The sequence below is a fragment of the Symphodus melops genome (genome assembly GCF_947650265.1).
Source record: "Symphodus melops genome assembly, chromosome: 3".
Lineage (NCBI taxonomy): Eukaryota > Metazoa > Chordata > Actinopteri > Labriformes > Labridae > Symphodus > Symphodus melops.
The window spans coordinates 8,043,937-8,070,044 of NC_136693.1; the positions used below are offsets into that span (position 1 = coordinate 8,043,937).

Sequence of the window (26,108 nt, forward strand, 5' to 3'; positions counted from 1 at the left end):
TCTCTTCCTCATATTATCAGACTCGACCTGAAAGTGCAGCACTATGGGACCTGATCCTTTATCATATCAGGAGACACCTTCTCTCCCAGTTATTAACAAACACAGGATATGTGCGGAAGGATCGGAGGGAATGAACTGTATGATTAACAAGTGTTGACATGCGGACTAGCCTGCATGCAATTTAGTGTGGTCTGTGTGTGTATCCACAGAGCTGTCTATGTTTTGCTCGTGAGCCTCATTGTCACTACTTGTCTGTCTTGTTGTGTAAATCTGAAAGGCATCTCCCCACAGAGACTGTAACACTGTGTTTGTATGTTAAGTTATAGCTGGGTATCACATTAATGTGAGGACTTCTTGTGGTGATAAAGTTGTGTAAAGGATTTAAATGTGAAAGACAGCATACCACTTGTATCACCATAGTAAACTATATCTTTGAAATGTTGAGGGCCAGTTTGTTGATGGTTGGTTGACATTAGTTCTGGCTGTGTGCTCAGTGAAGGAAGTTGTCTTGCGAGCTTGGCGTGGGATCTTGAAGAGGACATATTATACCCCTTTTGCCTTTTTTCCAACAGTCCCCCTCTGATCTAAATGAAACATCTGTGCTGTGCTCCAGTCAAAATATAACACGAATCAAGCACCACAGGAGGTTTGTGACCCTGAATAAACCAGCCCCCTTAGAACGTTCTGTTTTGGTGTGTATGTCTCTTTAAATGCAATGAGTTTTCCCGGTACACATCACTCCTCTGTAGCGAAAATAAAAATGGTGGACCTGTGTGCGTGTGCGTGTGTGTGTGTGCGTGTTGTGTTTTGTTTTTCACGTGCTGAAAACTGTTGACTGCAAATCAAATGTCCCCTCTGGGAAATAAAGCTATGAGCTGAGCCTAAGCCAGAATATCTGGAAGAATTTTGTTTAACAGACATATAGCAACAAGCTATATTTTCATCCCATCACTCTTCCCCTCTCTCCTTTGACTTACCCTGTCTGCATAGTTTGACCAAAAACAGGCATGAGAGAGGCCCTCATTTTGAGCAACATACAAAAATAAGATGTGCTGCAGGAGCAAATAGGCAATGTGCTCGCACAGTCTCTGAAAAGTTATACTTTTGTGCAAATTCAAATTGCACCTGCTCTATCTGGCAAATGAAAAAACAAAACAACTTGCTATTCAGTCAGTTTAGAAAAAGTTTAAGAAGCTTTTCTTCTGTACTTAGTATGGAATTCATTTAACTAATTGTGAACTGCCTCTGCAGTTTATGTGTGAAGCAACTTGCAGTTTGAAAATAAGCTCTTTGATACTCTTTACTGTGCTGTTCAATTTAACTGCACAGACCACAACATATGCACACACTCTGGCACATCAATGACAACTACCCTGTGTCGGTGCCAAGGCGGCTTACTGCAGCAGCTGTGCCTTTTTGCCTATAACCAAAGACATATGTGTTAAGGTGGACAGGAACTAAATGTAATACACCGGGGACAGTTAAAGACAAAGGGGTAGATGACAGTACGATGAACAAATATAAGGATGAGTCACTGAAGAGGTCAGAAAGTCAAATATCATGGCTAATCAGAGAAAAAAAAACACATCCACATGCTAATGTTGATCAACTCTGAGTGTAACTGCATGTGTACGTGTGGAGGTGATTCATGTGTGAACCATTAGGATGTTCTTTACGATCCTAAGAGGAACAGGAAAAGGAGGAGTCTTCAGCAGAACAGTAGAAGTATATTTTTGCCAGGAAATGACATTTTCTGACATGCAGAGTGTGTGACATGAGATGCCCTTTGGCTCAGTGTGTACTGACATGTTCACATAAAACATGCTGTTAAGGAGTTCAGGGATCAGGCGTGGTTGTGCGTTGGATTTATCACAGGAGCAAGATTTTGTTCTGAGTGCTGAAATGACATCAATGAATTCAGAACTTACTTTAACAGATTTTACTTTTCTTGATCTCTTAGGTATCTTTTTGATGTCCAGTGTGAGTTTTTTTGTCCGTGAGAAAACGTTGACCCCCATATGTAACTCTAACCTTTCATTTACTTTTTAGAAATCACTGCAGCTGCAGTTTATGTGCCTTCAGTAGATGCACTTCTTGTTTTACTTTTTTTCCAACAGCATGCACATCTAAATCATTGAAGAACACTAAGTCCGCTGTCCCAAGAAGAGAAACATTTTTTTACACTCACGGTATGTTATTTCAACATCAGGGGAAATCCAAAGCATGACATAACTCTGCCTTTAACCAGCAGTTTTCTACACCATCTTTAGTGTGACATCTGTTATTCTTTGGAGCCATTAAAGTACAGAGGTATCTCACTAGTGGAGATCTATAACATTTTTACCTACTTACCGCCTTGACCCAGAGCACAATTTAGTTTTAAGAATAATAGTGCTTGAACGCCATGAATAAACGTGGTCCACTTGTTTTGGCTCATTTCATTTAGATTCTAGCCATCCTCCATACATATCAAGTTTTTAACATGCTGTGTCATTCCCCATTAGTTTCTTTCAGAGGATAAACAGCTGATCATGTGCTGTCTGTCATTTAATGTCCCAACCAACTCGCTCTCACTTTGTGTTTTTGTACTCTGCTCATTGTGGGATGGCGTGTGGCCCGGGTGTGAACATCTGGATGAGAAAAAGTGAAGAAAAAAAAAATAGTATTATTACCAATTAGATATACTAGCCTGGGAATCTGGAAACACACAAAACAAAGTTTTAGCAAAGACACAAGGACACTAAGGAAAAATGAGGGTGTGAACTGTGTTCCTTTTATTTCACACATTTCACAGTTGTTCTCTAGAGGAAATGATTACACATTCAAGCAAATGTTTGAGAAAGGTTTTGTGCTGTTGCAGAGCTATTTCACTCAGCCTCATTTAACCCCCTCATTGGCTATGAGTCATCATATGCATGACAAACAGCATTAAGTGTGTTGTTGTTGGTCTCCTGCTGTCTGCTTCTCACAAGGGAACATCGATTCCTCCTGAGGCAGTGCCCTCCACCCTTAAGATAACTAAACAAAGCGCTCCAGTGACTCAGCATGGAAGTGACCACTTCAGAGAGCTGAATACCAGACAAGGACGAGTCCATAGACAACTTAAGTTGTAGCTCAGTCAACAGACCTTCTGAAGTCCTGAATCCTAAAGTGTTAAATACTCAACGTTTGAGTTCAGGAAACAACCCAGACTTTAGATAATCCTGGCGAGAAATAAGATCATGAAGATGATGAAAGAGCATTAAGAACTTTAGATATTTGATTTTGTAGTTGTGTGTTGATATTTATATTAGAGAACACACTTCCTTTTCAAACACAAGCCCTTATGTCATCATGCATAAATATCTATGAAACAATGTTTACAGCTCTTCAAGGGTCTATCTCTCATAACTCTACTAACTGTAGCACTGTAACATCATTAGAAGATAAATCTAAAATGTTTTGTGAGCTAACCAATAGAGCTTCAGGACTTTGCAGGAGATGGGTGTCATACACAGAAACATGCAGACACTTGAGGAAGAGGAGACATGAGATGACTCAGTATTTGATACGTGGTGTCACGTTAGAAAAACATCTCACTTAAATGGATTAAAATCTTATATTTGTCAAATTTTCTCCAAACGTGTCTCAGCAAGCTTCTTTTTTTTATTTATTTTTTTATACTGTATTAGAAAAACGTTTACAACTGTCCTCTAACAAGTAGTTTTTTTTAACCATATGTAGCACATTTGCAGCAAAAATGTAAAAACACAAGATAAATAAGAGATTTTAGTTTGTTAACAAAAAGAGTGTGCATGTTTCAGTGTGTGTTCCAGTCTGCAGACATTTTTCAGGGCATCAGATTCTCATACCAAATGGATAGATAAAGTCCATTGAAAAATGAACTCTAAAACTACACACATCATGTCCATTGGAGACGTTAATAAATACAAAAACATAACTGATGGTTCAGAGTTGTTCAGCAGTTACAGGTTCGCAAATGCCAGAAAAACCTGCTGGTTAGGTTTGGACAAAGGTTGTGAGTTACATGAAGTACATTAGTTTGATATCTTAACTAGTGAATGTGTAATGAGTTTCTTGGTTATTTGAATGTTTTCAGTATCTAGTTTAGCCAAACATGAGACATGATAACTGATTTCCTGGATGGATATCGTCAGTTACTGTATGTGACCAGTCCATCCTCCCTGTTTTTTGTCCTTTATCAACATACTCACATTATAAGGCTGCTTGCTGTCGATGGACGTTACAGAACCTATTTAGCTGTATATTTGTGTTTTGGGTTGATCCTCCTCTGGATCAAAAATCATTTCAGATACAGAATATGTGAGACAAGATTCTGTACAACCACACACACAACACACTGCCACGTGTACACAAATGAACACACATCTCTTTGTCTTCTTGTCTGTTGTTAAATTAATCAGTCAGAGTGTGTGTGGTAGTTAATTGTGCATCTGTTTTAGTACAAAGACCTTTAGAAAGCCTTCATGAGCTCATTAGAGAGCCGGGACCACCGCCAGAAGAATACTGTCATGATCCTGAAACACATTTATCATCTATAGAAACTACCCAATGCATAAACCCATCCTCACATATCATAGTTGTATACCTGCTTTCATCATCATGTTGTTTTATTTCCACACACTTTTCTCTTTGCTCCAATCTTTTGACAAGTAATGGTTGAAGAAACCCGTAATGATTTATAAAGATTTTTGTTTTGTTTCCCTCTCAGTCCTCACAAACTTGGGGCCCTGTTGGGGCCCTCCTTCTTTTCATCTCTCACTGTGTTATTCACCTCCCTATTTGCATTATAGCATGGGTAACTTACCTCATCTCTTATGAGGGTCATTTATGGGACAGCCATCCATCAAAGTCTATAATCACCAAAAACAAGGACCGACATGACATCGCTCCTTTACCACTACCGATGAAAACCATCAATTTCCAAAGTGTAGGCTTTTGAGAATCGGCTAACTCACTTCTTTATAAAATACAGTAGTGTGAACATTAAACATGTTAACATGGCGTGGCCTGTTTTACAGACTAACAAGAATGCACTCAGTATGGAGACGTCCTCTAATTTGCTGTGCACAAAGAAATATGGAGACTAACTTTAGTGGAATAACTCCCACCTTCATGTTGATTTTTGCAGTGATTTAGTAATTGTCTTCTCCCCTGATAAACATTGACAAATGAATACTCTGGACTTTCAAACAAATGTTTGAGTAACGACTAATAGGTAAGAAAACAAAGAAAGAATCAGAAAGTAAAAACAGTCATGCATGTGTGGTTAAAAAAGGTTCTGTGGTATTTTCTGTTTTTCTTGAGGGAGATTAAAAGGATAAATATTGAAAGACACCGACATTGTGGATCGACAAACTATTCATTGGCCAAGTTTTTTATTGGTTACCTTCAACTCGGGGTTTGACTATAGAGGGTGTGGGAACATGTACAATCAAATCATTGTTACATACAGACTAAAGCTATAAGAAGCAGAACTCTGACAACAGACACACTCAGAGTAAGTGAAAAAAGTTAAAGTTTGAAGTGCTGCCAGTCATTTATCTGGGAAAGTCTCCACACAATGGAGGGCAGCTGGTGGAGAGGGCCAATGTGAAACAAAAGGTCCACATTTGCTGAACCTGGCTCAATTCTGGCTTAAAATGTAACTTTAAAAGACACTGTGTATGCAAACTAACAGTAGATAATTTAAAATAAGATAAACAGTAATAAAATGGTTTACCTTAAGATCCTCTAATGATAAAAAAAAGTTGCCTCTGGGATTTTAAACTTGGTGTCTAATAAGACTTCAGACCTCTTGAATAGTATTTTATTACCTCTACTGTACCTGACATTCATCCATCATTAACCTACTGTTTTTGGTTTTTACCCTTAAAAGCAAACCTGACAACTTCTACAACTATCTAGACCAAAATAGGCAAAGTCCAAAGATCCAAAGTCTAACTGATAAAGACAAAGTTGCTAGAGAATACAATATCTGTTACTCTACCTGTAATGCTGAATTTAAATGAGTTGAATACCATAAGTAATGCATGACGAATGTGAAATATACTGTGTATGTAAATGTATATGTGCTGTTAACTGTTCATCAGATCATGAACTGAGAACCAGAGAGGTAATGAGAGTCTTTCCAGATGTTGGTTTCTCCACAGTTTGTTGTCCTCCTCTGACACTGGCAGCAGCGTCTGTACTGTGAAATCTTATCTACCAGGAGCTCTCCAGCAGATCTGACAACAAGGAGACCATGATGCATCAGCCAATATCAAGGTACACCAACATCACAATAACATACAGTTGAACGAAAACTGGGCATGTAACATAAAGTTCATTATTTGTAATTGAGTTGCCTGAATGATGCCATATTGTTTCCACCAGTTAGGCTATATTGTAAACTATGAGTCAGTGTGTGAATGGTTAACCAACTTTTAACTGTAACGATTATAATGAATTATCCTCACACCTCAGAAAGCGCTTCTCTTCATCTTCTCGTTGGTGTTTCAGCCTCACACTGCGACTCCACTCGTCCTCGAGAGACCTACTCATGTCCCGCTGCCTCTCAAAACGACTGATCCGGCTCAACATCAACCTGGACAGGTAAAAGCCAAACTTACAAAGATCCTCAGACAAAATGTGTTGAACCAGCTGCTTAATGTTCTATTTCTTTTACCCTCACCCTACTCCTGCTGTACTCACTCCAGTTGATTGTGTTTGAGCATTTCTTTTTCCTTCTCCAGTTGCTCGAGGCGTTTGTGCTCTTTTTCTCTTTTCCTTTGAGTGGCAGTGCTGAAATTTACCTGAAAGAGCTGCAAGCATACACATAAACATCACATCAACCTCAATGTATATTGAGGAAAAGTGAACTTTTAGTTACAGATGTGGTTTTGTTGTTTTTAACAATCTGCATCTTCTACAGCTGCTTTTATAGTAATACATTAACAGTAATAATCTAATAATGAAATACACAATATCAACCACTTAAAGGTTGATTCTGCTAAATGTAATGCCTTAACATTATTACATTATTTGTATTATTATGTACAATTCTGAATGCAGGACTCGTTATTATTTTTAAAGAACTAAAAAGTGAACAGGGTTAGGACCTTCTGTGCCCTTTCTCGACTCTCGGAGTTGTTGTCTGCTGTCTCACAGCGGGTCAACCCCAAGCTGTTGGTCTGACACTCTAGAGGGTCTGTGCACTTTTTGTCTCCCACCTAAAAAAACACAAAAATATATTTTGGAAACATGGTTACAACAGCACAGACCACGGTATAGTTATAATCACTTAACCCACTTATCATTATTTTCATATGTTACAGGTAATTTACAACAACGACAAAAGAAACGCAAAACCGCCAAGCAGTTAAAATCAGAGTTGGGATAAAAGATGAGAGCAGAGTAGAAGTAGAATCCTTGAAATGAATATCACATGAAAAAACATGTGCGATATATTTCCAAAAGTGTTCCAAGTGTGTCTGTGTTTCATGGTGTAGTGGGCCTAAAACAAAAGCCTGATCATACTGTGAGCAGGGAGTAACCAGCAGAGCTCTGTCCACAGATCGTAATAGTAAATGAGACACATAGTCAATCAGTAATTTGGAGTAAAACAGGAGAATTTAGTGTTCTGTAGCTTGAGAATAAACGCATGGGAAAGCTTTAAGAGTTTGTCTGACAGCCAGCTTGCATGGTGTCCTTGACTGGCAGGATGGGAGGTAACGCTGCTCTGCTGCTTTCCTTTGACCTTAAGCCTTACTAAACCTGAACAACTTAAAAGTACATTTGGACAAAAAGTCAAAAATAGAAAGTGTAGGAGTGTCTTGCCTGAGTGTCCAGAGCCCTCTTGTAATGTGCAGTTTTCTCATGTTTCTGCTGGAGCTGCTGGGCCTTCTGCAAAGCTCGCCTAAAACAAACGCATGATCATGAAAACATTAGTTGTCACAGCAGTTTATTTTTCTGAAACACTTTAGCAGTAACGTGGTTACAGACTCACTCCTGGACCAGCTGAACCTGGTCCAGATGCTCAGTGAGGAGACGGTTCTGCTTGTCCAGGGCCTCGTGTTGCCTTCGGCTCTCTATCTGGTTCTGCAGGTCGTTCATGTAGAAATGCTGCTGAATCCTCCTGGCGGCTGTGAGCGGCCGATCCGGGAAGATGAATGAAGTCTAAAAGCAAGAAAAAAGGATGCATGTGGTGCTCTTTTGTTTTTTTCACAACTCTGCAGCTTGAACAGTTTTGAACTTCTACTTACAGGGAACAAGGGAAAGAAAGTTTTCTCTTTCTTCTCCTTATTCCTTTGAAGGTTGAATGTAGAAACCTGCTTTGCATGTTCACGCTGTTCATTCAGCTTTACCTGCCATTTAAACCAACAAAAAAGCTGTATTGATCTGTTCAGGCATAGCAAACATGGTGAAAACCTTTTTCCCATTTAAGTGCTTTAACAATATTGGCAAAAAAAAACTTGCAAGGGACTTGAAATCGTTCCATTTTAACTTTTAATAATCCACATGTGCTGCAATTCCTTCCAAGTGCTGTTGAGAGAATGAAGCTGTTTTCTGAGCTCTCTGACCCCAAACACTGGAAACACCCTTCTCTGTTTTATTTTCTTTCTTATTTTCATTTGACAAGGTTTTATTGCAGCTTTCCTTTTGTACTGACACAACAGTTAGAGTTTTATTTTAGTCCTGCAGCTGGGTGTGTGGGACACTTACATTTTCTGTTCACTGTTTTATTGACTATAATCCTATAGTTCCCCTTAAGTGACCTGCAGACAGTATGGAGTAGGCCTTTAAAAAGTGATCAGAAGAAAATAGAAAATGTAGATATTGTAGAGTTTTCTTTAAGAGACCACTTTCATGCACCCAAAAACATGCACACACTTGTTCTTCCTGCATCAGTTGTTTGTCTCTCTGTTGTTCTTGAAGCAGTAAGAGTTTCTCCTGAGCTTTCTCCTCTGCCTCTTGCTGTTTCCTCAGGTAGACAGGAACATTTCTTTTAGCCCGCTGCATACACAGGTAGCACAGCTCCTTATGATGGACACCAGAAATAATACATATCCATGAATCATTAGTAGGATATGCAATTTGTCTCACTGCTGTTTTGACAGACACAGAACGTCCAGTAAAAAGATGTATTGTTTAATCTGTCATCTATCATCAGACTGCCCTCGATTTGAATGTAGTTTCATTTTCTTTTTATTGTCATACTAACATTACACAGATACAGAAATGCATCTAGTTCTCACCTGTCCAGCACGGGTGTGACCAGAGCAGCTGACATTCACACGAGGGTCCTCCAGTTTGAGAGAGACCTCTGGTGGTGAGATGGGAGCAGTGGGCCTCGGAGTGGGATCAGATGCTTTACTGCATACATAGCATCACATGTACAGTTATAAGTTGAATTATTAGGGAGGCATTATATAACCAGTGACACTTCCTTGAGCACGAGAAATAAGTACAGTGTGGCATTGCTAGATAATGTATACACAACTTATTCAGTCCTTCTTAAATTTGCTTATCTTAAATAATAATTTAGTATCTGCCTGTAAAGAACTCTGTTACAGAGTTCTGAACACTGCTGACCAGCAGGTAACTGAGGCCCTCCTTAGTATTTTCCGTCAAACACTATAGACACATGATCTGCTTTAGCCATCCCTTTAAAAAGCTACTGAAGTCTCATATTCAAGCTGGCTTTCAACTTGCCTTATGTGTCATTTTAATCATTTTTCTACATTTTTAATGCAACAGTTCAGATCAGTGAGCTTATTATGTATTTACATAACACATTTAACACACATATAATTACATGCACGTATCATTATAGAGTTAAACAGCTGCATGTTTCTGGGTATATAACAAAATTTAGGGTCCTAGGACAACTGTAATCTTAGGACCCTAAGTGTTGTTATGATATCCCTCGAACCAGTTTGAGACTCCTCCACTGCTTCACACGTGACACTTAAAGCTGCACAGAGACTCTTAGTGGACATATAATACACAGGGGAGGGGTTTGAAGCTATCGAGACCACTTTCACTCTTTTGACCACACTTTACCTCTCTCTACATTTAAGAGTTTGCGTATTCTTATCCGTAACAATTTACGTAGATTATGTATGTGTGTGTAGGTGTGTGTGTATGTGTGTGTGTGTGTGTGTTTGCTTGCTTCTTACTGCTGACAGTGCAGGTAGATGATTACAAAAGACGAATCTGTCCCACAGGTGCATGTGCATCATTTATGGAGCTGGACACTGCCTCAGCGTAGTAACAATATAAGACCCCCTGCTGAGCTGTCAGCTCTAATCTACCTGCGAACAGCTCTGTGCCCTGCAATCTGAGCCTCTCCAAAGAGTGTGTGCTTTGTGTCTGTGTGTGTAGTACTTCTCTGTGGCCTCTGTTGGGGGTTTTGGATTCAGTTCTTTGGACAGGCTGACAGCTTTTATCAGGGCAGGCTGCAGTGGCCGATTCGATTTAGAATCTCTCGGTTGGGGAACTTCTGTAGAGACACACAACACATACTGTCATCATGCAATCAAAGTCATTTCTTTGCTGTATCTCAACCTCTAACACAGCCATAATAAATATTTAAATGGAAAGTAGGTTCAACAGGTCCAAGTTTAATAGCCAGTTCAAAATGTTTGGACTCATTTCACTCTAACAAATGACTCATCAAGACCTGCTGTTGCATCAAGAGTAGAACACTGCCTAAGAGGTTAGTTGGACTCTTGGGAAATTCATCTATTTGCTTTCCGTTGGAAGTTGGATGACAACATTGAAAGCACCCCTATGTTTGTCAGAGAAATGTGTGAGGAATCGGTTAGCTGGAACTGGAAGCAGGGCAAAACAAACCTGTTTTAAAAGGTGCTATACAAATGAAGATTATTTTCATTATTACATATAAAACAGAACCCTCTAGATACAAAAATGATCTCGAGTCTTGCCCTAACCATACGTTTGCATTGGAATGCTTAGTAAATCAGCTCCTCGCTGTAGCTTGATATTTAACAGATTTTTTCTTTTATTTATTTAACCTTTATTTAACCAGGTTGGTCCCATTGAGATTAAAAACCTCTTTTCCAAGGGAGACCTGGCCAAGACAGGCAGCAGCAATAAAACCCCACAAAGTTAGAGAATTGCAAGCAAGAAATCAAATCAGGATTGTTTTCCTTACTGTTGAATGAATAGCTAGAGGAATTAGTAAATATTACCTTTGTCAGAATTAACATCATTATTTGCTATAACATGATTAGTCAAGCTTTAGCAGAGACGGCAGCGCCTGTTCAGCCAAACGAGGAACAAAAGTCCTTTGCTTTGCATATAGGCGTTCTGAAAGGATTTGGATTTGATTCAACGCTTAATTTCGCCTCATTAAAGTGCTATCAAACGCCAAATTGTCAGCCTTGTGCAGAGAAGCTCTTTCACCTCCTGCATTCCTCTGTTCTGGAGCTGGTGACGAGCTGCACCATGGATTTTTGTCACTGGCTTTGTTGTCTGGTGGAGGAGAACAAACACTTGGCAGGGTGATGGGATTGGCAGTCTGTGGCCTCTGAAGCCTGGACGGTCTACTGGACAGTGAAGACACACTGCTCCCAGGTCTCTGCTGGGGCACAGTACCAATTATCTGTATTAACATACTTTTGCCTTATTATATACTGTAATATGCAAACACACTTTCGCATGTTCATACTCACATTGTTAAATGTCAACAGCAGCCTACCAGTCCCATCCATGGCGCTAATAAAATCTCTCTTGAACTTCATCTGCACCTTTTAATGACATTTAGATCCTCAGATTTAAAATGAAACAGTGGTCCACTTAGTCCACAACAATGTAAACACACTGTAGGAGCAGCAGATCCACCTTGTTGTTCTTGAAGGACAAAACTCCAATCCCTTGTAAGGTTAGGAAGATATTTTGTTTAGAGGCCAAAGCTCTGCAGAGCAGTAGAAGAGTTTCTCGGACACAGCCCTCGACGACGTCTCGACTGAAGGGAGTCTCCTGTGACACCGCTGCAAAATTCAGTTGCACCACGGGTAGGTGTGTTGCTGTAGCACAACCACACACAAAAAACATTCTCATTGTTCTTTCCTCTTGTAGGCTATCCGTTTTCATTATGATTGTCCGACATATCCACAAAATGTATCTTTTATTATTTCTCTGTTACTTAAATCAGTTAAAATAACCCTCCTGTTCTCCGAGTCTAACTTTAAGCCAAGGCCATGATGTTTTAACAGAATTATTTACATTTGAACAATTTTTCAATTGTTTAATATGCTGCAGAAATGAAAATGAAATGAAATAGACTGCTGTTATCAAATTTCTTAAATATTTGCTCACCTGCTGCAAGTGGCCTGACCTGCTTTAAACTCAGAGACTGGACGAGTTTCCCAGCCAGGATGAAGATGGGTCGCTGTATCATTGTGAACCTGTTTCCTATGTCCAACTTCTGTTGAGAGAAGGTGAAGGTGCCCAGTCCTGCCAGGTGAACACCCTGATCCAACAAATCAATCAGTTTCAAATAGATATGGACAGACAGACAGACAGAATGACAGACAGCCAGACAGACAGACACCTTCTTTAAGGTCATTTGACGTTCAATGTTGGTGGACACCTCAGCCCAAATCCAGTGGATATCTAAAGAAACATATATGCACTGTCATATGGCAACATGGAGAAAAATAGTTGACACAGTTTTATAGACAGACCACGAAAGTTACCGCACTGCAACTGGTTAAACAAAAGTTAGCAGACCGTTTTCAGAGAGCTGAGAGAGAGTGGGTAAAGTCCGTCCGTCCGCCTCTGACACCAGCTGCAGTATGTCCGTCATCTCTGTTAAACCGTCCGAGACGTCCTATAGGAATGAGCCCCAGTTGTCTCCACTTCTTCTTTTCCCTCACTCGGCTGCAGACCTGCTTGAGATCAAGACCAGCACTTGACAGCAGCGGTTGCCCCATGCAAACCCCCCGCAGTGCACGAGCCAATCCGAGAAATGACTGTCTCTGCGCGTGACACGAAACCATAACAAAGCAGGTTGTTAAAGACGTCAGATTTACCCTTTTAACTTTCAACAAACTTTCCCTAAAGTCAATACTGCTTTTATGACTTAAAAAAGTTTTAATTGTATAACTCGTAGCCTATAAATAAAGTGCACTCTAAATAGCTGCACTCAACCAGTGACTTGGCTATAATCCAGTTGCATTTTTGGGAGTTCACATTTACCTTTATCTCCAAGTCGGCCAGTTTTCTTTTTGGTTTAACGAAACCGCAGCAGCCTCTACTATGTTATAACCAATAGGCCAATGTTGACACGTTACCTGTGACTCAGCTGAATCTTCTAATATAAGCACTTGTCCAGACAAGTCAGGGACTCTGTTGAGGTTTAATTCCTGACGCGCTACAGTGATGGCTGTGAAGATGCTTCTTTTTCTCCTCTCTATGTTATTGACAGGTAAGAAAACTATTACAATATATTTATTAAAATGTTAAAAAATGCTAAAAAAAAGTTGATCAAAATGACATTTAAATTATATATTTTTTTAATATAGCCTACGAATATTCTAATTTAAAACGTGTTTTAAATGTAGTTGTTCTTAATCTGTCATGGTCCCTTATTAAGTTTGCATCATAACAAAAACACAAATGTATATTTCAGCTTGAGTTGTTTGACCTAAATATTTTTCTGTAAGTAACCTATATTGTACTTCTGTAGAGTGATAAACATATAGTAATACAGTATCTTTACATTGTGGTTATCCCGTTAAAAGGACATCTGCAGGTGTAAAAACATTTTTGAAAACATTTCAGCTCCCTCCCAACAATGGACCCAGTATGACATTATGACTTGTTCAGACTAGCAGGTGTTTAGAAGTCATACATAATGTCACACAATATGACAATATCCAGTAAATCTTGTGCCAGAGGTAAGAGTATAGCTTATTTCACAGTAGGCTATTAGTTCAACCATGTATGACGTATGCATAGTTTATAAAACGTGACATTCAGCATGATCAAAGTATTCATCAGTGGAGTCACTTCCACAAATTTGACCAGATTTCTTTGACATACAAATCACAAGACTGATAGTCATAAATTGAGATGTGGTCATTTCATTTCCCAATAGTTATGTCATCAATAAGACGGTTGTATTGTTTCACATTGAGAAATATACACCTACTTTATCGTACACTCTTTTTTTTAGATAGTTAGCTTAGTTTAGCACAAATGTTTGAAATTAGGGCAATCAGCTAGCCTGGATCTGTCCAAAGTAACAATATCTATTCATTCCCTAACTTAAAACATTAACATGGATCATATTTGAAAATTCAAAACAAACATTTTGAAATGTCAATAATTTAAACATGAAGTTTTAAGTGGCACTTTATCCTGATCCTCAGAACTGGCATCCCCATGGTCCTTTGTGTTGAGAATGTATGTTTTATAATGTCAAAAACATTCAGGTTGTCTAGTGTCAGTTTTTGTGGTCTCTAATAAAATCCTTTAACCTTCTTATAAATCAACATTTTCTACATATATATATATATATATATATATATATATATATATATATATATGCCTTCCTAAGAACAGCAAAAAAAAAAAAGGAAAAGGGGACTGATCTCTCTCCTCTCATATAACAAGTTATTGGACAAAAAATTCAAACCCTCGTTTTCAGTCTATGTGCTAAACTAAGCTTGCTTGACATCTGGTTATAGCCTCCCAAACCACACCTGAGTTTTTGTGCAGATATGTTTTCAGGTAACTCTCAGTTAGTGTCCAAGATTCACAAATACCTCACATTTTCCTCAAATTAGTAAAGCAGCATCAAATTCAAAAAGTAAAGCAGTTCTCTGTAGATATGTTGAGAGCAGTGAATTGTCCATTTAAACATGGGGTTTAAAGCCACGTTTCTGTAAGCCAATATACAGTATACTTTTCACTAAATGTTTGCCAACCAACTCATAATTTATTTTACAGTAAAAATAAAATATGAACTAAAATTTATGTCTTATTCACAGGTGTGTTTTCATTGAGACAAAGAGAGGTTTATGTCAAGGCAGGTGAGCTGGTGGCCCTGTGGTGCCCACATTATAAAGGTTCTAATGATGCTAAAGTGATCTGGACCAGTCACGCCATCCATCTAAGCAGCAACATGTCAGCGGCTGAACTGAGGAGGATGGGAGTGCTGGTTGATGGGCGGACTCTTGTGATTCTCAGTGCGTCTGTAAATCATCGGGGGAATTACTCATGCTCTCAGGGGTAAGATATATAAATAATGCCAAACTGATACAGCAGTCCTTTTCTCAAGAGAGCTAGTATCAAGAGATAACATTCAAATTACAGCGGCTTTCATTTCTGATTCTGACATGAAGCACAACTTAAAACCTTCACCGAATGAGATGATGTCTTGCATTAGTTGTTTCTATATGCAGTTATATCATAATCAACACAAAGCTTCAAAGTTATGTTTGTGAATTGCAAGTTTAATTGTTATTACTTATTAATTGTTATTGTCATAGACATACATCAGCTCTTACCCCTTTAATAAACCATGAAACATGTTGTCTATTTTGACGAGCTATTACTTACAGCATGAACAATGCTGATGTTGGCAACTTTTTGTGTTCTTAGCTAAGCTTTGTCCAAATGCTAATGTCAGACTTCTAGTATGCTAACCATATCAATGCTAAAAATGATGATGATGTTAACCTTGGTTCAGAGATTGACAAGTCTTCCCAAATGTCATTGGTTTAGTGGAGAATTAGCATTTTAAAGACAGGTCCTTAAAGGTGACCTTCTTTTACATTAAGAGCCTCTGAAATGTAAATAAAAAATGTTCACATCATTTTTTTTTTAATTTAATTTAATGACAGGAATGCAAGCAGCCAGTTCATGCTGACAGTTTACACCTCACCGAACAGAGAGTATGAAGAGTGGAACACGTACTCAGCAACATGTTTCACACAAGAGTCCTGCACGTTGCATTGCCCTGATGTAAATATCCCTGATGTAAATACACCAAACATGACCAGCAACGACATCATATGGCACAAGGTATATTAATAGAGCTTTTTTAAATGTGGATTAGATTTAATGTTGAATAAGAATCTACAAGATACTCCATGAAACATTATTCATGTTTTACTTTATGACCGGTTTCTATTAATGGGACAGTTATTAAAAACAATTTTTTTTTTTTTTATTGAGACCACAAATGATGTTTATTTTTCTTCATGCTTCAAAATAAAACTTACTTTCCTTCCTTGTAGAGAGGTGAGTCATTGCCGAAGGATAGCTACTTCTCGAGTGTGACGGAAAATGACCTCGGCGTTTACACCTGTACCAGATCTTACCTGTACGATCAGCTAATGTATAATATGACGTTCACAGTCTGGCTTGATGTCCAACCACACAGTAAGACACATACCTTTTTTGGACACTTTTCACCTTTAAGACTCATGTACGTTTGTTTAATTGTTACATGTTTGCTCTTGCTTTTGCATAGTCATATCTGGGCAATCAGTGATACTTTCACCACACATGGATGAAGTATTTCATGTAGCTTTGGGTAAGTTTATGTGTTATTGTTTGAATACATTTACAATCATGCACTTGGACCTTAAGAATTGACTCATCACAAACTGTATGCTTCTTCCAGATTCAACAGTGGTGATTGAATGTACAGCTGTGATATATTCTGACTTTGATGAGGTACTTTGGTTAAGTGACACCTCATTTGTGAAACGGAACCATAACTTGCCAGTTTTCTACAACTATTCACGGTAAACAATTTACAAAATGTATAAACTCTAATAAATAGGTTGGAAAGAGCAAATGACCAGCTAACAGTTGTCCTCTGTTTTGCAGCGAAAGTAACGCTGAAGGAATGAACATGACAGCATCTTTAGTTTTCAAAAAAGTGACGAAGGAGGATTTAAGGAAAACTTACACCTGTAAACTGGAGACTGATGAACAACCCTCAAGCTTTGTCAGAATCACCTTGGCCCAAAAAAGTATACAACATGGATAGAGAGAGACAACTTTGGCTTTTCTCGTGTTACTATTGTACTAAATATGAACGTAATAACTTGTCTAGCTCGAACCTCTCTGCCTTCCTCTGACAACAGCTGGGCAAAATATCTTGGGGTTTTAAGGAAAAGCTTGTGGCTATCCTGGTAATTTATATTGAAATGTTATTCACTGGTAAATTTAACTAGAAATTTCATATGCAAACAGAAACGGTAGACATTGAGAGCCAACATCTATAACTGGATTTTAATCTGCACTGATATGCTTTAGATACTTTTGGACTATACCAACTTCGTTCCCTGCACTAACTGTTTCCCTGTATAACAAAAATCCCACATGTTATCATTTGATAATAAGCAAACAATAAAAGAAGACCTGTAAAGATAAAGTTAAAGTTATGGGATCCGCTCTGCCTCAAATGCTCAAGTTTTCCTCGATGTCTGCTGTTTCACATTTGAATTTTTCATGTTGAGTTGCCTTTATGTCCCTACAGCTTCTGCCTTTTCTGTCCGCCTGGCACTGGGCATTACGGGCATCATCATCATGATAGTTTTTATAACAGCAGTTATATATGCAAAATTCAAAATGGACATCGCCCTTTTTCTACGTGACACTTTTTGTTGCACTAGCAGCATCTCAGGTGGGATTTCAGCCATTTTCTAAATGTCCTACTTGTACTTTTTTTCCCTGTGTCGCAGCCAGCCTTGTCATCTGTACCTGTATCAGTTTGTAATAGTTGTAACAAAAACCTGATTTTTGTTGTTTTTAGATGGAAAAAGCCATGATGCTTTTTTGATGTACTACAAGAGCCCCGCAGGACTAGATGACATGGACAGAGAAAGCCTGGAGAGTGATTTAGAAGAGAGATTTGGTTACAATCTTTGTTCTTATGATCGCGACGTCTCACCAGGGAAAGGTATTCTATAAAATGCAATCTACTAAGTAACTCTGTGTACAATCTCGATTAACAAATGTATCATCTTGTTCCTTGCAGATGCAGTGGTGTACTGCATAGAGCAGAGCCAGACGGTGGTTCTAGTTCCTACTTCTTCAGATCCAGGTCTTGAACCTGGCCTGCTAAAAGACATTTGTGCTTCTCTTGTGGAGCGACAGAATCACTTGGTTTTAATTACATTGAAGTCAAAGCAAGTGTCAAGGTCAGCTTTGATTCCAGAAGCCTTACAGCTTCTCAATAAGCCTGGACACCAGGTCACCTGGGAAGGAAAATGCTCAATGACACCCTCCTCCTTATTCTGGAAGCAGCTCCGCTATTACCTATCTGCCCCACGCGATGAGCGAAAAATAAGGCTTTTGACTCAGCCAAATGCCCCTGAGGAGAACTGCTGAATTATTTAAAGTCAGAATATCATAATACCAGAGCTTTCGGTATTTGAAATAAGTATCTCTTCAGTTTTCAAGCATTCTTTTAAGACAACTGGCAGCTTAAAAAAGAGAGAATTAATATATAACTGAAAACTTTTATTTATCATGTTTTAAAATATTTTATATGAAGTAGTATTTGAAAGTCCTTCCCCACCCCTACAATTTACAATGCAAAGTTTTTTGTGTGTGTGTGTGTGTGTGTGTGTGTGAGTTAGTGTCTCAGCAAACTTAATAACATTGAACTTAAACTTACTGACTTTGAAGAAAAGGTCAGGTTATTTGTGTTAAAGTTCTTAATTTTTAATTGCAGTTTATGTTACTTCTGTTGTCCCAGAACACTTAACTCATTTTGATAATTGTACTTGATGTCAACAAGGTTAAATGAATATCATCACGTGACAGGGTTAGCTTTCCAGTCTCTTGTACGATATATCATTTGTTGTGGTCGATGTTGCTTTTCTTAAATTTTGTGATTCCTTATTAGTTTTTCTCAGCATCCTGCTCATGCAAACTTCAATCAATCAACTTCAACCATCAAACACTGAATGTTTATTGAGAGTTAGCTAAAGAAAGAGGAACTTTTATCCACTAGAGACCTGGAGGTTTTCTTCAATATACTTGATTAAAAAAACAACAACTGAGCATTGGATTTATTTATATCAAATTACAGGAAACTCATAGGCTTGTTTCTCATATCCCCCAATAACCCAATAAGAAGGTGAAATGATGAGCGTGGTTTCAGTGGCAAGTTATTTGAGGTTTTGCTGCCACCTAGCGAAAGAAGGTCCATGAGAGCAGCTTCAGTGAATGGATTTCCTTATGACATGAGGCTGTTAGAGTCACAGTTTGGACTATGATCTGGCACAGACGCTTAAACAGTCGGCATTATTGTAAATGCAAGCTAGTAAATTTTTGAGAACATTACAACCCAAGACACATCATTAAAATTAATGAGCACTGAAAAATGTCCAAAAAAACCCCTTTGTCCTGTTTTCCAACTTTTGCAGTGAGGACCTCTTTGACAGATACAATTACTTTACCTGTTACTCTTTTCAATTAAAGATACACTCAAATTGTCAGTTGATGTTTTTTTTGTATTATCACAGGAATGGCACTCCCCATCATTCATTCATTCATTAATGATCATTATACATGACTGTTATTTATACAGTTAATGTGTGCTGAAGCATGATTGCCATAGCAAGTATTGAAATTGTGTTTGACTTCTGTAGCCTATTGACTATTTCAAACAGGCCAATATTGTCCATGAAGAGATTATATCTCTGCAGTATAAAGGTGAAAGGCAGCCAATACATTTCACAACATTGTCATTTCACCACCTTTTAAATAGCAAGTTCAAATTTAGTTTGAGATGTGTTTAAATTCTGCAATGTTAAACCAATTTAAACAACAAAGAAAGACAGCAGACTTGAAATTAGTGAATTTGTATGTAAATGAATAAATGGAAATATGAGCATGCCTCTTAAAGGTCATGGCATTTACATTGGTGACAATATCAGTGTCATCTCTGCTGTGGCTTTGGAAAATATTAGTCAAGTCTTTCAAAAATAACTCCTGTTCATGACATGAAAAAAAGGCCTGTAAGTGGTCTTTATCTTCCTCCTTTTTAAGCTGAGGCTGCATGCTGAAAAGGACAGAGGTTTTAAAGATTTTAGATTGAACTTGTTTCAATGAATATGGTAGCACATTTCCCCTTTTCAGACGCAATTTGAGCCCCTCTAAAGAAGGCTGCTAGCTGCGCGTGGTTTTTGAAACCTGTGGTGTAAGGGCGCAGCGTTTCCAGAATATTCTCTTTATTGGCATCCGTCATTGCGCGTAACACGAAACCATTGGCGGTCTATTAAAAGTTTATGTATATTTTTAGTCATTCATAATTGAAGACAAAATTCAATATATGCTATTTCTACTCTATTTCATTTTACCATCGGACCATTAATAAAAGAATAACTGATTATTGTGGGGTTGTTTACACAGTAGTGGCAACATGACGCTATGGGTCTTCCTTAAGTTTCACTTTATATATTGACGTAGCCTCACTTCGGGAAATGCAGATCAGTAGTTCAACAGAAGTGCCTTCAGGGAACTTTTGGTCAGAGCCAGTTTCTGACGAAGCTGAAGCAGGAACCGCGCGAGCAGTGTAGTCATGATGAAAGTACTTCAAGTCCATCTGGTTTTTCTCCTAATATTTCTGGCAGGTAAGAATGGCAATGTTACTTCAGTTTTGATTTTGTTGTAATAATTTGATAAAAATAGAATAATATTTCCAATGCACAAATAAGCTATAAAGAAGAAAAGGAAGGACTAAAGTAAATCTAAGATACTGTGCAAACAATTTCCACAGGGGGCATGGACCAAAAAAACTCAACAAAATAATGCGCCATCTATAACCCCACAAAAACAAGTTGCATTTCATACAGCATTAATCATAGGAAGTTGTATACACCATATCTCATACCTACTGTTTTGATCGTTTAAGGGTCATTTATCATTTTATTTAAGTATTAGCTTAAGCTTCACAATGTAATAATTGTAGTAAAATCAAGGTAGAATGGTCAAAGAGAACCTGGGTTTATCCATCTGATTGGAACAGACACTTTAAGGGGTATTATAGTTTCCTGTCTGTCTGAATGAAATTAACAGCTGTAGTTTATTTGCTTCAGTGCCATATGCAGAAATAATCATCATAAATATTACACATTTTTCTCAACATTTTCTCAAAAATGTTCTCACAATTTTATACACTTTTACTTCACACTGAACTAAAACGTCTTTGTCTTCTTTCTCGAATGAAAGGTCCATTGCTGACTTGTACAAAGTTAAACCAGTTTCCTTCACACTATAATCACAAGACCCAATCGCTCTGAAAAAAAAGGATGTGGTTAAGAAGCCAGTCACAACCATCAATATCAAGTTGTTTCACAAGTTAACCAGTGAAATAAACATCATCATCAATGTTGTTTTCAAATATGTTTCTGGTTGTTATAATCAAAGCAAATCACCTTACTGTTAACCACAGATCTCTGATTGTTTGACAGCATTCAGTAGTTTGTAATTACATTTACAGATTGAAAGAACAGCTTAACACTTTTAGTCCATGGCAGAAAAATAACAATAATTTGTCCTACTTCCTGTCATGTGCCTCCCAAAGTTGCTTATTAGCTTAAAATATTTTGCCCAACCTTCAAAAAAAGGAACATGACAATTTGAAAAAGAAGAAAATAATCTTATTTCAAGTAGCTCAGACAAAAGTGACAAATCATTTATATAAAGGTGTAGAGGTGTGAATTTTAACAGCTTCTTAAAAATGATCAGTGTATCAATGAACATGTGTTGTCAGTGAAACGGACAGAAATCTAAAGTGTGACGCAATTTAATTAAAGGGACTGTATAATATTTGTTTGACAGCGCACTAGACCAAGCGTCAAACTTAACCTTGAAGGTTCAACATTTGTCTGTAATATAATGCATTGATGATGAATATATCATCCGGCCTCTGGGTTCTTGCTGTCACCAAACAATTCATGTTCTATTTCGCACATTGAAATAAAATCAAATTTGTGAAACTTATTTGCAGGTGTGCTTCCCTGTGGAACCGAGGATATATATGTGAAGTCAGGTGAAATTGTGGCCCTGTGGTGCCCAGTTTCTAAAGGGTCTAATGGTGCTGAACTGACCTGGACCAGTCACACTGTCAGGGGGACTCTTCGGATCAGCAACATGACATCTGACGAGCAGAGGCAGATGGGTCTGCTGCTTTATGGGACAACCCTTGTGGTTCTCAGTGCTGCTGCAAACCATCAGGGGAATTACTCATGCTATCAGAGGTAACACGAGGCCCTTTCAGTTCAATGTTTAATGTCCTGATAACTTTAATTCTCATTACATTAGAATGTCCTATATAATACTTTTTACTTCTGTATGTCACAAAAGAAAAGTGTTATATGAAAGGCTCGTCCAAAATCAAACCTGTCCATTCATTTTAAACACTGTATAGACTGCTAGAATGTAAAAATCGTCCCTCTCAATATTGTTTTTTTCTTTGAAGACATGACAGGAATGCAAGCAGCCAGTTCATGCTGACAGTTTACAAATCAAGCAGAGAGTATGAAGAGTGGAACACATTCTCAGAAACATGTTTCACACAAGAGTCCTGCACGTTGCATTGCCCTGATGTAAATATCCCTGATGTAAATACACCAAACATGACCAGCAACGACATCATATGGCACAAGGTATATTAATAGAGCTTTTTTTGAAAAATATGGATTACAAGATGCTCCATGCGTTATTCATGTTTTACTTTCTGACCATTTTCTATTGATGGGACAGTTAGTTTATTTTTCTTCATGCTTCAAAATTAAACTTACTTTCCTTACTTGTAGAGAGGTGAGTCATTGCCGAAGGATAGCTACTTCTCGAGTGTGACGGAGAATGACCATGGTAATTACACTTGTACCAGATCTTACCTGTACCATCAGCGAACATATAACATGACATTCACAGTCCGGCTTGATGTTGATGACAGTAAGAAAAAGTTTCTTCCTTGACAGTTTTATCAACATACAAATTAACATGTGAAATGAAAATAATTCATCAAGTGTTCTTCAGAAAAAATTCAAAGATCTGCAATCATTTCACCCCAAAAGGATGATGTATTTCATGTAGATTTGGGTGAGTTTCAATCTAACTGAGTGTGTAACAAGTGTTTACCTCCTTTCTAAATGTTGACCTTTTAATCAATCTTGTGTGAAACTTCTGTTTTAGGCTCACCTGCAGTGATTTCTTGTAGAGCTGTGACATTGTCGGGCTTTGATTCTCTTTTCTGGTTGAGTGGAAACTCAATGTTGAAAAAAAATGAAAGCTTAAGAGTTTTCTACAATGAAACAAGGTAAATCAGTCTCACAATTGTTTCTGCTCTGGTATTGAGTTTCATGTATCTAACAGTAGGAGTTGGGAATGACATCACACCAGAGTTCATATTCCAGTGCACTGATGAAAAGAAAAAAAAGTTTCCACTTGATGGGTAGAATAGAAGCAACAACAACACGTTTTGTAGTATTTGATGATGTTACATTTTTGAAAATATCATATAGATGTCCACCTATAGCTGTTGGAAAGTACCATGGGTTAAACTATTTTCAACAGGCACAAATAAGACCGAACCACTAATGGCGTATCACATTTACTACGTTTGATGTGCAGTCTTACATTTATACGTCACGGTTGTCTTTTGATGTCAGAAATCTGACATCAGGAGACATGTAGTTTACATTTCTGACCAGAATTTCCAACTCACCTTCACAATGCACAGATTCATTAACGTATCTTCTACTATTCCAGCACAAAAATTGATGGTGAAATATACATTAACACATCTCTAGTCATCAAGAGAGTAACTATAGAGGATCTATCAAAACAGTACACCTGTAAACTGAATGCTGAGGACAAAACCTCATCCGTCATCATCACACTGGCCCAAAAAGGTAATCAAGAGTGATGTATCTTTTTTTTTTGTTAATTGATCTTAATGATCTCAAGTATTTCCAACTATGCATTCTCTGAAAAAAGATGTTTGATGCTTCGTCACCCAACTAGTCAATTAACAAACACATTTTACCCTCAATCTGAGCTCAATTTCATTTATATGTTTCATGAATACATCATTAAGTTTGTGTTTGCATGACTATCAATAAACTAATTTTCTTCATTATATCCCCTCAGCTCGCCCCTCTTACACTTCCCTGGTCGTAGGCAGTGTATGCATTATTGTGGTGATGCTTTTGACTACAGCTGTCTATGTAAAGTTCAAAATTCACATCACTCTTTTCCTGCGAGATGCTCTTTGCTGCCTTAGAAGCACCTCAGGTATATGTTTATAAGAGCTATAAGGTAGAGAGCTATTGGACTGCAGACAATGTGATAACACTGACAAAGCTGTTGTTTGTTGTTTGTTTAGATGGAAAAAGCTATGATGCCTTTTTGATGTGTTATAAGAGCGACTCGGATGGACTGAGTGAACACGACAAAGAATTGCTGAAGAGTGTTTTGGAGGAGAGATTTGATTACAATCTCTGTTTGTATGACCGTGACGTTTTACCTGGGAAAGGTATGAGTTTATGTTGTACTTTAATGAAAAACAAACTCAGGAATCTTTATATTTTTCTTATATCTTATATTTGATATGAACTCTGCTTCATTTCAGCTGTTGCAGAGGCTGTGTTGGACTGCATAGAGCAGAGCCAGGCGGTGATTCTGGTTCCCACCTGTTTAGATCCTGGTCTAGGATCTGGTCTGCTGAGTGCCATCCATTCAGCCTTTGTTGAGAAAAAGACTCGCTTAGTTTTCATCAAAACTGAGTCAACAGAAGTGTCAAAGTCAGGTTCAGTACCGGAGGCCTTACAGCTTCTAAGTGAGGCTGGAAACTGTGTCACCTGGAAAGGAAAACATTCCCAGAGGCCCTCCTCCTTCTTCTGGAAGCAGCTACGTTATCACCTACCTGCCCGGCAACGTGTGTCAAAAATAAGGCTTTTAACACAGACAGTCTAAAGCCGTGTTCACATACACTTCAGAAATGTTCAGACAGCCTGCTTGTTCACGCTTAAAAGTTTTGCATTAATAAAAAACATATTTTTTACAACTGCATTAATCAGTAATTGTTTTTCACTAAAAGCATGAGATTAACCACTTTCTGCTTTTGTTTTGATTGACTACTTGTATTCTTCAACATAATAATGCATTTTCAGTTTATAGTGGTTTCTGAAAGAATGCCTCTACTAAAACAAGTGTATGCTTCCTGTCGAACGGAAGCACAAAGCTGTAAGCTGGAAGAAAATATGTTATAAAATAATCAGGTAGTTTCTGGACACCTTGCCAAATCAAAATGCAAATGAATGTTGAACATAAATGTGTCCGCTCATTAAAACTATAAAAGAAAATTTAAAGGTTGTTTAATGTCTGACTTCTTTATTTCTTAATCAATAATCCTTAAAGAAATTACAAACCTCAAGAGTTCCACATGGAGATCAATAACATGCTTGTTTCCCAATTATTGAAAAGACTCAAAACTGGGCTAAACATCAAGCCTTCCTTTGCCTAAAGTTATGTTGGTTGGGAAGTTTCTTATACAGAAACATGTATATTAACACTCACTCAGGGATTTATCTTTTTCTTTTTTATTAGATATAAAATAAAGAAAATATCCCACATGCCAACTAAATAATTTAGTAGTATACACAACACTTTCAGCTTTTGTACACATAGGAAGTGGTGAACACAATGTTTTTAAGAGAAGTCTCCAGTGAAATCACAAAACAAAGAAAACCATACAGGAAACCAAGAGAGACTGAAACATCTACATGTCCTATGATGATGTTCACACATCAAGCAATGCTGCCTCAAAGACGAGATGGAAACATCAACGTTGATGAGAAATACCAGGAACCCCAGATGTGGTTATTCGTGAAGTGTAGCAGTAAAAAAAGTTTAAAAAAAAAAAAAAAACTCAAGAAGACAGGTTCTTTCAACATCGTGACTGAAGCCATTACAAATTTGGAGACGAGATGCAAACTGGATACTTTCTTTTCTTAATATTCTTTCCCAATTTTTCTGAGACATGCTGTGGGAGAAAACATCAAAACAAATCGAAAGGTATATTTCATTTTATTACAAAC

The 26,108-nt window shown here is 37.9% G+C and overlaps 3 protein-coding genes and 1 long non-coding RNA gene across 9 annotated transcripts in view; 3 read left to right on the forward strand and 1 right to left on the reverse strand.

Annotated features, from left to right (window-relative positions):
• The window catches only part of atic (5-aminoimidazole-4-carboxamide ribonucleotide formyltransferase/IMP cyclohydrolase), a 74,189-nt gene that overhangs the window by 1,296 nt on the left and 46,785 nt on the right, over positions 1-26,108 (forward strand). The window lies entirely within an intron of this gene.
• LOC306820953 (coiled-coil domain-containing protein 81-like) lies at positions 5,365-13,000 on the reverse strand. 6 transcript variants are annotated; one of them, XM_079339061.1, is made up of 16 exons: positions 12,760-13,000; positions 12,581-12,642; positions 12,346-12,454; positions 11,869-12,053; positions 11,700-11,774; positions 11,431-11,608; positions 10,390-10,504; positions 9,258-9,375; positions 8,893-9,039; positions 8,265-8,366; positions 8,009-8,178; positions 7,840-7,918; positions 7,122-7,232; positions 6,715-6,824; positions 6,482-6,607; positions 5,365-6,248 (listed from the first exon to the last, which is right to left on the reverse strand). In XM_079339061.1, the coding sequence occupies exons 1-16, from the start codon at positions 12,833-12,835 to the stop codon at positions 6,110-6,112; spliced, it is 1,902 nt and encodes a 633-aa protein (XP_079195187.1). In that variant the 5' UTR covers positions 12,836-13,000; the 3' UTR covers positions 5,365-6,109. The 6 variants fall into 6 exon arrangements, with proteins under 6 accessions (XP_079195187.1, XP_079195185.1, XP_079195184.1 ...); XM_079339059.1 differs by having other exon boundaries at positions 11,700-11,768; positions 12,346-12,499; XM_079339058.1 differs by having other exon boundaries at positions 10,390-10,501; positions 12,346-12,499.
• Positions 13,295-25,379, forward strand: LOC306821775 (uncharacterized protein). Its single transcript, XM_079340349.1, has 17 exons — positions 13,295-13,456; positions 15,024-15,264; positions 15,879-16,059; positions 16,275-16,419; positions 16,511-16,573; positions 16,664-16,787; positions 16,873-17,018; positions 17,528-17,674; positions 17,804-17,950; positions 18,029-18,376; positions 22,013-22,054; positions 23,047-23,109; positions 23,203-23,326; positions 23,779-23,921; positions 24,160-24,303; positions 24,395-24,544; positions 24,641-25,379. Exons 1-17 carry the CDS (start codon positions 13,411-13,413, stop codon positions 24,982-24,984), a joined length of 2,598 nt encoding a protein of 865 aa, XP_079196475.1. The 5' UTR covers positions 13,295-13,410; the 3' UTR covers positions 24,985-25,379.
• On the forward strand, positions 22,174-22,923 carry LOC306821000. The gene is made up of 3 exons (XR_013778735.1): positions 22,174-22,262; positions 22,484-22,670; positions 22,821-22,923. It is a non-coding gene; the product is annotated as an uncharacterized lncRNA (long non-coding RNA).

Excerpts from the sequence above, each read along its gene's own strand:
- LOC306820953 (XM_079339056.1), bottom strand. The coding sequence starts at position 12,835 with ATGACGGACATACTGCAGCTGGTGTCAGAGGCGGACGGACGGACTTTA. Across the intron at positions 11,775-11,868 it reads TGTCCTTCAAGAACAACAAG|GTGCAGATGAAGTTCAAGAG; the intron begins GTGGATCTGCTG and ends TGTCATTAAAAG. Across the intron at positions 6,608-6,714 it reads CTCAAACACAATCAACTGGA|GTTGATGTTGAGCCGGATCA; the intron begins GTGAGTACAGCA and ends TTACCTGTCCAG.
- LOC306821775 (XM_079340349.1), top strand. The coding sequence starts at position 13,411 with ATGGCTGTGAAGATGCTTCTTTTTCTCCTCTCTATGTTATTGACAG. Across the intron at positions 23,327-23,778 it reads GTTTTCTACAATGAAACAAG|CACAAAAATTGATGGTGAAA; the intron begins GTAAATCAGTCT and ends CTACTATTCCAG. Across the intron at positions 24,304-24,394 it reads CTGCCTTAGAAGCACCTCAG|ATGGAAAAAGCTATGATGCC; the intron begins GTATATGTTTAT and ends TTGTTTGTTTAG.